At 33.5% G+C, this 12254-nt stretch overlaps 1 protein-coding gene across 2 annotated transcripts in view; it reads left to right on the top strand.

Moving 5' to 3' along the window:
• osmr (oncostatin M receptor) overlaps positions 1-12254 on the top strand; it is a 29201-nt gene continuing 16947 nt past the window's right edge. For both annotated transcript variants that reach the window (XM_052111487.1, XM_052111480.1), the window contains exons 1-7: positions 1-128; positions 609-760; positions 848-1007; positions 7557-7814; positions 8048-8177; positions 10583-10731; positions 11255-11388. In XM_052111487.1, coding sequence (XP_051967447.1) covers positions 26-128; positions 609-760; positions 848-1007; positions 7557-7814; positions 8048-8177; positions 10583-10731; positions 11255-11388 — 1086 coding nt within the window. In that variant the 5' untranslated portion in view covers positions 1-25. The remainder of the gene's footprint in view (positions 129-608; positions 761-847; positions 1008-7556; positions 7815-8047; positions 8178-10582; positions 10732-11254; positions 11389-12254) is intronic.

The raw sequence follows: 12254 nt of genomic DNA, 5'->3' as shown, positions 1-12254 counted from the left end.
ACATTCATAGCAGCACAGAGACTGAATGCTTGAAGAATATATGTCCACTAAGATGATTTTAATTTGGACAAAGACGCTTATATTTCTCATCTTCTTCCAAAATGTAAAAGGGTGGAATTCTCATTCAGGTCAGATATAACTCTGATTAAATTAACCTTCTCAGATATATTAGTCGTACTTGACAATACAGTATTCATGTTACACTGTAATCATTTTGTGGGGCTGCTTGTAAGCACACGTTGTTGGTATTATCACTATTGTAATTGGGTAGTTGAAGCATAACATGTCCATTAGGGGTTTTTGTTTAATTCATCAACATCAAGGGATTTAGATTAAAGTACATCTTTTTTCTTCTTCAAAGATTTATCATACTTTTTAATCACCTTTTTTCCTTCACATGTTAATTTGGATTTTAAATGGTCTTAAGGTGTGACGAATGAAGTTTTAAATGTTGGCCTACAAATATTCATGTCAGATACTTAATTACAAAATGTGTATGTAATTTGTAAAACATGGAGACTGTAATGTACAGTATAGTGCTACTAATTCGTTTTCTCTCCCAAGAGGATTTTAACTTTGAATTTCACATGTAAATAATTTTACCATAGATAACGCCATTGTTCCGAGCATTATTAAACTTCGGGCGTTGGACATGTGGAGACTAGAGATGGTGTGGAGTATGAATCAGAGTGGAATACCGAGAAATCAGATGTATGAAATACAAATTGGACGCACCAAAAACATGGATATTATCGACACGGTGAGTGCAACACATCATTTCTCAGCTCCAAATGCGTTATGACTATGAATATTGTGATTATACTAATTGTTTTGTGTCTTTTCACAGATAAATGTAAGCAGGGTTTCACTGGAAACAGAGTTTTCAGTTCACACATTGGTTTGGACATCACAACTACCGCTGAACTGTGTAGATCATTTGGTTAGAATAAGATACATCTCTAATCCTTTATTATACAGCTCTTGGAGTTCATGGAAAACCAACTATGGTAGGACATTTAAAGTTAATTTAATCTGTGAATGATTAAGTAAATCTTAAAAATGCATAAAAAAGTTTGAAATGGTTTCAATAACTGATATATGCTTTTTTCTTATTTTTCTGATTTTACATTATATATCTCTTGGTGTAAATAAGGTGGCTCTGAAAAACTGCTTTTCATTTGTTCCCAATCATGTCAACTGCAACTGAGAAAAAGTTTGTGTTGATTCAATAAAGCAATCAAAAGCTATAGCATTACAAATATAATTTATCCTAGTGTCTAAAAGTTTCTCCAATCAAATAAAACATAATAACTCTACATAAGAACTAATTGCACATGCAATAAAAACACTAAAAACACAACAATGACTAAAGGTTTGCATAGCATGCACATGATTTTAGATAGATTTCACAGAATGAGTTTCATTCTGTGCCATTTGAGTCATTATTTAGTTTGTGTAATTTACTTGGCGCCATCTCCTGGTGGCTTCGTGTAACATTGTGCTTCATGTGGATTATCTAATGATCTATGAATCCAATTACCTTGTAAGTGGGCTCTTTTGAAAGATAATCGCCTCCTCTTAATAATGGAATTTGATATTTTATGTATAAGCGAAAAACACGCCATATGAACAACACCTGTTCACATGAAACATAAATGTCAAAGACATATACTTAGCTATTACTCGCTATATTTTTGATGGTTCTGTTCTACTCTTTGAGCGTTTTCCAATGACACATGGATATTTGATCATTTTGATGTTTTTACCGATTATAATAATATGTACATTGCAAAATTTTATATAAATTACCAAAACGGAACACTTCTGATTTGTCTACAAATTTCAAAGCACTTGTTCAGTTTTGGTCATATTGACTTCATGCATTGTAAAGTAGAGCTTCTATGCTTTAAAACAATACCTATTTTGTCTTGGTCAAGACTAGTTATTAAAACTATTGACAAATTTGTTTCTTGCAGGTCCATCCGAGCTTAAAAGGTTAAAGATAACTAATTTCAATTTTATAAGTAAAAAAGGTATCAAATATTTTGAAGTGTAATTTGTAATGGGAAAAACATTTATTTTTACAAGTGGTCTCAGTCGTTTGGAGTCCACTGCATATACATTTTTTATTCCATCCATATTTATATTCCATGCACTTTATAAAATGGTCATTTATTTTTATACATTTTCTAGTGTATATTTTAAGTAGGAATACCATCATCTAGGCTACTCATTAATTTACAGAGCAAAAACTTCAGAGAGCCCTAATACATTATTATTTTACTTTTAATTTTGATGTCTCAAACTGCATTATGACATGAACTTCCTCTTTTTACCCCTAACTTAATAGATTTGAACATCCCTGCTGTGCACCTCCCAACTGTCATTAATGAGTTTGCACTTTATCTGAGAACACATTGGTCAACTAACCAGCCTTGCCAGCTAACCAGCACCAGCACTAAAGTACATACTGGTCTAAGCTAGGGTTGCCACCCATCCAGTATTTTCTAGGATCGTCCCGGTTTTTGTCCATTTCAGGACATTTTGTGCATTTTCAAGACACGTTTACCCATATTAGCACTTGTTTATATGCACACTATTCAGGGTGAATAATCTGATCAGACACGCTCTCCTAAACCTCTCTTTCATACATATCATTAGAAAGTCCGATTCATTTGAGTGAATTGGTTCATTTGCACGATTCATGTATATGTTGTTCTCCTAAACTGTCCTCTCTCTGTCTCATGCGAATCATTTGGAAGTCCTATTCATTTTAGTGAAATGGTTTATGTGGTTGATTCATGTAAATTAGTAGTTTTAATGGATGATTCATCCACTTTCAGAAAAAACTTTAAACTTACTGTTTAAAGGTGCAGTATGTAAGATTCAGAAGCAATTGTAATTAATGACTCCTGTGGCCATTAAGTGAACTGCAGCCAGCTACCTGTTGCTTGTGCTCGCACCCGTGCACACACTCCATAGGGATGCGCGTGAGCAAGCATCGGCCAAAACAATCACGTAACGTACAAAGAGACTGAACGTGATCCACCGGCATCATGCTGAAAGATGAGGTAGCATGATTAAAATGACACAGTTATGATTATTTTACTACAAACTTTGAGACTAAACTAAAACTACTTATCAGCTAACATAGCACACTGATACACACATACAGCTACATACTAACAAACTATAGCAGACAGTTTACTGTTGAACTATTGTATGTTTTGTATGTCATATGTTGTACTATGATCAAGAAGCCAGTGTATTTGCTTAAATATATCCTGTATACCTGACTTTTAGAATAACGAGAAGATCATTGAAATTATTTGAAAGTTACGAAGCAAGTTAGCTTGCAATTTGTCAGCAATAGCAGGCAAGATCAAGTTAGCTAACATTATACAGATCAATCCTTATGGCACTATATTTCACATGCTTTGTAGTTATGTAAGCTTACCTGTCCAATAAGAAGAACGCCAATTCAGGGTCGGACAAAGGTCCCTTCAGGAATGAAATGCCCTACCGATGTTCACTATAGTTTTCACTCGACCACGATCACTTTCCCGCTTAGGTTAGGATTCAGTTGAAGGCTCTCGGGAGCACGCATAAACGTCACATCCTTTGGATTTTCCCGGCAAAAGCGACCCGCTCCCTTCACATGAAAATACAGGCTTGAATAGGCAACCTAGAAAGTCCGGGAACGGCTCATTTATTAAGTTGTGTTACAAGCCGTTAACACATTGGCAAAAAAGGCAAATATTGCATGAGAATTGTTACATACTGCACCTTTAACATACAATGCTATGTACATATTTGTACCCTTAAGGAGACAAAAATTTCTGTATTTTTGTTTCCGGTGAAACAAAACATATAAATGTATCTTTAAAGGTACACAATATGTCCTTAGGGTACAATTGTGCACCACAAAATGAGTTTTACATTTTTAGAAGTATAGAAAAGTTAGAGAAAAAAAATATAGAAAAGAGATTTTGATTTTGAGAGTTTGAGATTCTAAGACATCATTTTAAGATAAAAATTCATAATAATTAAGAGATACAGAATCATAATTATGATATAGTCAAAATTATGAGATAAAAAGTCATTATTATGAGATGCTAAGTAATATTTATGAGATAGTCAAAATTATGAGATGCTAAGTAATATTTATGAGATACTATGTCAAAATTATTAGATAAAAATTAATTATTATGAAATAGTCAAAATTATGAGATGCTAAGTAATATTTATGAGATACTATGTCAAAATTATGAGATGCTAAGTAATATTTATGAGATACTAAGTCAAAATTATTAGATACAATTTCTTTATTATGAAATAGTCAAAATTATGAGATACTAAGTAATATTTATGAGATACTATGTCAAAATTATTAGATAAAAAGTCAAAATTATGAGATGCTAAGTAATATTTATGAGATAATATGTCAAAATTATTAGATAAAAATTCATTATTATGAAATAGTCAAAATTATGAGATGCTAAGTAATATTTATGAGATACTATGTCAAAATTATGAGATGCTAAGTAATATTTATGAGATACTAAGTCAAAATTATGAGATGCTAAGTAATATTTATGAGATACTATGTCAAAATTATTAGATAAAAATTCATTATTATGAAATAGTCAAAATTATGAGATGCTGAGTAATATTTATGAGATACTATGTCAAAATTATGAGATGCTAAGTAATATTTATGAGATACTAAGTCAAAATTATTAGATAAAAATTCATTATTATGAGATAGTCAAAATTATGAGATGCTAAGTAATATTTATGAGATACTATGTCAAAATTATTAGATACAAATTCATTATTATGAAATAGTCAAAATTATGAGATGCTAAGTAATATTTATGAGATACTATGTCAAAATTATTAGATAAAAATTCATTATTATGAAATAGTCAAAATTATGAGATGCTAAGTAATATTTATGAGATATTATGTCAAAATTATGAGATGCTAAGTAATATTTATGAGATACTATGTCTAAATTATGAGATGCTAAGTAATATTTATGAGATACTATTTAAAAATTATTAGATAAAAATTCATTATTATGAGATAGTCAAAATTATGAGATGCTAAGTAATATTTATGAGATACTATGTCAAAATTATGAGATGCTAAGTAATATTTATGAGATACTATGTCAAAATGATTAGATAAAAATTCATTATTATGAAATAGTCAAAATTATGAGATGCTAAGTAATATTTATGAGATACTATGTCAAAATCATGAGATGCTAAGTAATATTTATGAGATACTATGTCTAAATTATGAGATGCTAAGTAATATTTATGAGATACTATGTCAAAATTATTAGATAAAAATTCATTATTATGAAAAAGTCAAAATTATGAGATAAAAAGTCATTATTATGAGATGCTAAGTAATATTTATGAGATACTAAGTCAAAATTATGAGATAAAAAGTCATTATTATGAGATGCTAAGTAATATTTATGAGATACTATGTCAAAATTATTAGATAAAAATTCATTATTATGAAATAGTCAAAATTATGAGATGCTAAGTAATATTTATGAGATACTATGTCAAAATTATGAGATGCTAAGTAATATTTATGAGATACTAAGTCAAAATTATGAGATGCTAAGTAATATTTATGAGATACTATGTCAAAATTATTAGATAAAAATTCATTATTATGAAATAGTCAAAATTATGAGATGCTAAGTAATATTTATGAGATACTATGTCAAAATTATGAGATGCTAAGTAATATTTATGAGATACTATGGCTAAATTATGAGATGCTAAGTAACATTTATGAGATACTATGGCAAAATTATTAGATAAAAATTCATTATTATGAGATAGTCAAAATTATGAGATGCTAAGTAATATTTATGAGATACTAAGTCAAAATTATGAGATAAAATTTCTTTATTATGAAATAGTAAAAATTATGAGATGCTAAGTAATGTTTATGAGATACTATGTCAAAATTATTAGATAAAAAGTCAAAATTATGAGATGCTAAGTAATGTTTATGAGATACTATGTCAAAATTATTAGATAAAAAGTCAAAATTATGAGATGCTAAGTAATATTTATGAGATACTAAGTCAAAATTATGAGATAAAATTTCTTTATTATGAAATAGTAAAAATTATGAGATGCTAAGTAATGTTTATGAGATACTATGTCAAAATTATTAGATAAAAAGTCAAAATTATGAGATGCTAAGTAATGTTTATGAGATACTATGTCAAAATGATGAGATAAAATGTCATATTAACAGAGATGCACCGACATATCGGCCACCGGTATATATCGGCCGATTGTTTATCAAATTAAAACCATCGGCTTATCAGCTATAAGCATGAAAATGTCAGATATAACAAACTGATTGTTTATTAATTAATTGCGTGAATGTACTGAGTTGTATAAAGTCTATTGCATAAAGTTTTTCTCTCTGTGTAATATTATTAAATACTTAACCAAATGAATGAAATCCGTAAAAAATATAGTCTGTCAGTCATGCGTCGGAAAAAAGAAACATTATAAATGACGTGAGTGGTCAGCCATGCGCACTGAATGGGAGTATTTCGGAGACAATGAAAATGTCTGTGGTCTGGGCCTTTTTCAATGTCTTGGATAAGGACCAAAAAAATAACAACAACAATAAAAATTGCCATTTGCAATGAGTGTTCCACTGCAATATCAAGAGGGGGTAGCACAGCTAAGAGTTTCAACACTTCCAATTTAATTTGCCACTTGAAATTGCATCCCGAACAGCATGCTGCATTCCTCAGTGCCGCTAAGGAAAAACTGCCACCTCCCAGTATTCCGACTCCCTTCTGTGGCTCAGGTATTTTACCCCACAGGGCAATAGACAAAGATTTAAAGTTGCAAAAAATAATGCTGCATGCACAAGAATTTACAGGGTCACACACCCTAGAGATGATCTCTTCAGCATTCAACACAATACTTGAAACATGGAAAATCGATAAATCCAAAGGACATGCAGTAGTCAGAGACAATGCAAGAAACATTACTAAGGCAATGGAGGACAGTGATGGCACAAGTTTTTTAAAGTTTGCCTTTGTCAGTTAGTGCAACGAACATGAATGATACCTGAAATCATGCAGCTTGTTCATGAGAGGTTTGTTAACTTTCTTAAACAATCTGACTTGGAATCAGACTTTTTGCATGGCGGATAATAAAATAGGCAAAAGAAATCCCATAGACTTTGATTGTAGGAGGGACTCGAGCCATATGTAGGGACCAGAATATCATAGAGACTTGCGTCAAAAGAGCTTGTTTGTTTCTTTTGACTTAGACCAGTAAACGAGCAACCACCTAGTAAATCTCAAACACCTTTGCAACCACATAGCAACATCCTGACGACCATCCACAACACTCCAGCATCGTGGTTTTAAGTTTTGCAGGAGTAAGCATTACTTAAGAAAATTTAAAAATCGACTCCCTTGTCCCTAAAATGAATTTGTAGAGTGGCTGGATAGTTTCCCCTTCTATTTATTAATTTGTTTTTTCTTGTAGGGGATGTGAACTTGGCTCACGATAACATCAAGATGTACCCAGTTGACCAGGTGCTAAAAGAGGGCTCTACAGTGTTCTTCTGCTGTATTTATTCCAAAGACGTCAATGTCACCTCGATGTACTTTGGCAACACAGCTTACAAAGTCATCAACATAAGCCCGCAAGTCAAAGCCATTCGAGTGGAAAACATCAAAGCCACAGAATGGCCTGGTGTAAATTTCTGCTGTGATGAGAGTAAAGCATTAAACTCTGTCACCTGTGAGTTCTAGAGTAATTCTAACCCCACCTGCTTGTCTCTGTAAACATTTTACATGAAAGTAATATGAAATGACAATTGAAGTGCAACCATTTACTATATTCTATTGCCCTAAAATGCCAAATTGGCTTAAATTGGTTTGTTTGACCAGTGTCAGATGGAATCAATTATAAATAGAAATGTTTTCTTCTAAGCAGATTAAATGATGCAAAATTTTCTGCTAAACCTTAATCAGTCCCTCCAGAAAAACCCCAGGACTTCAGATGTGAAACCAAAGACATGAGAAAAATCTCTTGCTCCTGGATATCAGGCAGAGCTTCTAACTTAGTTGGCAAACATAGAAGGAAGTACACATTACTCAACAGGTTAGTCTGATTTCATCAAAGTACACAGACTTGCAGAACCCCAGGTTATCTGGTGGTTTTCAGTGGAATTTAACAAATGGTGTGAGATTTCAAAGCATATTTGGTACACTTTGAAATGTACCAGGTCACGCAAAAATTGTTTTTGTATACTTCAGGGTTTGGGCATATTTTTATAGGGATATTTCACCCAAAAATGTAAATTCTCTCATTATTTACTCACCCTCATGCCATCCAGATATATATGACTTTCTTTCTTCTGTTGAATACAAGTGAATATTTCAGCTCTGTAGGACTTTGAATGTCAAAAAAGCCGCATAAAAGTGTAAGCCCGTTTATCGGCCCAATGGCGGTCTCCAATAATACGGGTGAAGGTCTCTGCGCGTTACTGTCTTTCTTGTTATGCCACACAACAAGATTAAATGAAATAAATGCTCTCGTATGTATTACCTCGTTATTTCATCTGACTCCATGAATGAAAAAGGTTTTAATAATATCTGAGCATCATTAAAAGTGAGCGAATGTTTGATTAGTCTTTTTAACTCCTTTAATTATATTTTACCCGTTTAGATTTAGAAACTATGTCGCTTTGAGGTCCTCGCGTGTTTTTCTCTACACCGCGGGTCTCACGATCACAAGCGGCCAGTATTGGATCATCAAACAGAGGTAATTGCTATACACCTGAGATCGGTCACGTTCACGTTTACACAATCAAAGATACATCAGTATAGCCCTCATGGAATTGCATACACTTGAATGTAACTTAACGTTTTCTTCAGTAGAGGTCACGGCCACTATTACAGATGTAAGTTGACCAACATAACTTCTCTTATAATAGCTTTGGATTGGCCATGCGTGGTTTCCCACGTACACTTATCTGGAGCAACATCAAATCAAAACAGAGGTAAGACACACCCGAATTTAGATTGGTCAAGCAGCGTTCGCTGTTCTAAACGGAAATTCCCTTTTTGTCTTTGCAAACCAAGTACACTTGAATTTATGCCAAATATTAGTCGGCACTAATCTGATGCAGACTTGCAGTAACATACGAATCGTTTAATCTGTTTGGGAAACACAATGTCAGAGTCAGTCAGAATAAAATCAAATGTTGACATTTTATTGACCAGGTAACATAATCAATTCATTAATTCCAATTAGACAGTGATAAGTCAAAGTTAGACATTTTATCAAAACATAAGATATTCTAATTGCAATCACCTGATATAAATTACACACAGTAAACTGTGTGGCATCGTCTGACTACAGAGAACCATGAGCAATGTGTCACATCTCCTTAAATACCCAGATCATTCAATATGCTTACCAAATGGTGGTGTCTGTCATTATAATTAGATTTTGGTCCCCTATTGAGGGGGTTCCTGTAGATTTACATACAGGAGGTATGGAGGATCTGGGGGAGGGCACACCTTTAAGGGGCACACCACAGTTCTCATATTTTATTACTTCTTTTTGCTTTTCATTATGGCTGGGAGGATGAGACCAGTTTACCAGGCACACTGAGAGACTTTAAATGATACCAAACATGTTATAGTTACTTTTTTGTACACACTTCACATTGCATAGGTTTTTAGTGAGCTTTAAGTGAGGAGGAGGAGTGAGATGAAGAGACTTTAGAAGGGAGGTGTTAACTGCACAGTTTGTTGCATCTCGGATGTTGCTGTTACAAATGCAAGAGAGAGTTCAGATGTTAATTCTCATGAGAGCCTTTTGCGTTCTTGAGGAGTAGCCCAGACTCACTGGCACCCGCCTTACAAAAGTAATCAAACAAATCCATGTCTTCAGAAGCACTATGATAGGTGTGGGTGAGAAAGAGATCAATATTTAAGTCCTTTTTTAATATAAATCTCCACTTTTTACTTTCACTTCCACATTCTTCTTTGTTTTTAACGTTTCACATTCTTCATGCTTATCTCCACCTACTGGGCAGGGAGGAGAATTTATAAGATAAAAGGACTTAAATATTTAGCTTTTTCTCACTCGCACCTATCATCACTTCTGAAGATATTAACTTAACCGCTGGAGTCATATGGATTACTTTTATGCTGCCTTTATATATGTTTTGGAACTTCAAAGTTCTGGTCACCATTCACTTTTATTCTATGGATCTACAGAGCTGAGATATTCTTCTAAAAATCTTAATTTGGGTTAAGCAGAAGAAAGAAAGTCACACATCTGGGATGGCATCTGGGTGAGTAAATGATGAGAGAACTTTCATTTTGAAGTGAACTATCCCTTTAAGATAAAAGACATAAAGAAAGGGGAGCTGACAATTCACATTCATGCATTTGATTGCTACAATGATTATTGTTATCATACTTATTTTAGAATTGACTTGACAATTGATTTGTTTATAACTCACTTTGACCTCATTTTCATCTGTTGATCAGGGACTCCAAGTCTGTCGATTGTAAACGGGGTAGCCAAATCTGTGATTTTCCAGTTATCCCAGAGCAGACCAGTTACAACATCACCTTGCGTGTGACCAATAGTTTGGGGGAAGCAAAAGAGAGCTACATATTCAATATCATAGACAGAGGTGAATGTGTAACACTAAAAGATGAAAAAGTTAAAGTTTGTACTAGTATACATCTTTAGGATAAAATGCAGATTGGCTTAATGTTATGTGAATAAAAACAGAGTTTACAGCATTGGTGTGTTTAAGATTTGGGCTATTAACCAAAAGGTTATAGATTCAAACAATGTATATATACCGTTGTGACCATTTGTAAGACACATTAAAGGCACAGTTACATCAACAGCAAAACGAAAAAGCAAAACAAATCGCCAATGAAAGGTTTGCTTTCATCGGCAATGAAAGGTACATCAAGAGCACTCCAGCCATTTACGTGCATTCATCTGAAATATCCCTTTAGGTTACTGTCCTAGTAATAAGAGTACTTTAAGATCATTTAAGTCATTATGCCTATATTAAATTACTTATTTATAAATTAGTTCATTAGTTGGAGGCAGCACGGTGTCAGCATCTTGCAATGTACCACTTTTGATGTATGCCTTTATGCTCTGCAGGCCTGAAGTGTGTTATTTTTTACCCATCCCAGTTTTCCCAGTTCCGGAGCATGTTGGAGTGACTGCCGGTGTCCTGGAAGCTGTGGTGGTTCTACAGTTGAGTGGGAGTTTCATAGGACTTCCATTAATTTGTCAGACTGAACTGGAACCAGGAGGAATAATACAGGTTTGTACATACAGTATATATTAAATTGGGTGTCTGTTAGCTCAGTTGAGCTGCTTTGCTGTCGACTGCCTACATAGGTAGTTGCTTTCTAAGGGGGCGTTCGCACAGAATGCGTTTTTGTCAGTCTGTGCTCTATTTTCCATAATTTTATGTAAACATGTGTCTTTGACCATTTGACCAAACACTCCTTTGCAAAATGCAGAAAAAACATTTCACAAAGGAGTGCCCTGTTTTTAGATGCCATGTCAACTTTAAAAGCGTGTAGGAGCACACCTGACCTCTTCTGGAAGCTGGTTCCAGCTGCGGGTGGCATAATAGCTAAACGCTGTCTCACCTTGTTTTTGAGTGAACCCTTGAAATTTCTAACTGACTTGATCCTACTGATCTGAGATGTATTTAAGTCTAGCTTAAACTCCTTTATAAACAAGTAATTGTACTTTAAAATCAATTCCAAATGTAACTGGAAACCAGTGTAGATACATGAGGACTGGAGTTATATGCTCATATTTTTTGGTTCTGGTGAGAATCCTGGCAGCAGCATTCTGAATGAGCTGCAGATGTCTAATGGCGGTGAGGAGTCCATTGCAGTAGTCCACCCTAATATTGACGAATACATGAACAAGTTTCTCTAAGTCTAGACCGGATACAAAACATCTAAATCTGGCAATATTTTTTAGATAATAGTAGGCTGATTTAGTTATTGCTTTGATGTGACTACTGAAATGACTCTGAAATGACACCAAGATTTCTTACTTGATTTTTTGTCTTTAGACCCTTTTGAGTCAAGGTATGTGTTCACCTTGGAAATTTTGCCTTTGTTTCCAAATACAATGACTTCTGTGTTGTCATTGTTTAACTGAAGGACG

The sequence above is a fragment of the Xyrauchen texanus genome, chromosome 3 (genome assembly GCF_025860055.1).
Source record: "Xyrauchen texanus isolate HMW12.3.18 chromosome 3, RBS_HiC_50CHRs, whole genome shotgun sequence".
Lineage (NCBI taxonomy): Eukaryota > Metazoa > Chordata > Actinopteri > Cypriniformes > Catostomidae > Xyrauchen > Xyrauchen texanus.
The sequence above is the reverse complement of the archived record's forward strand: the minus strand, read 5'-3'. Positions and strand labels throughout refer to the sequence as shown.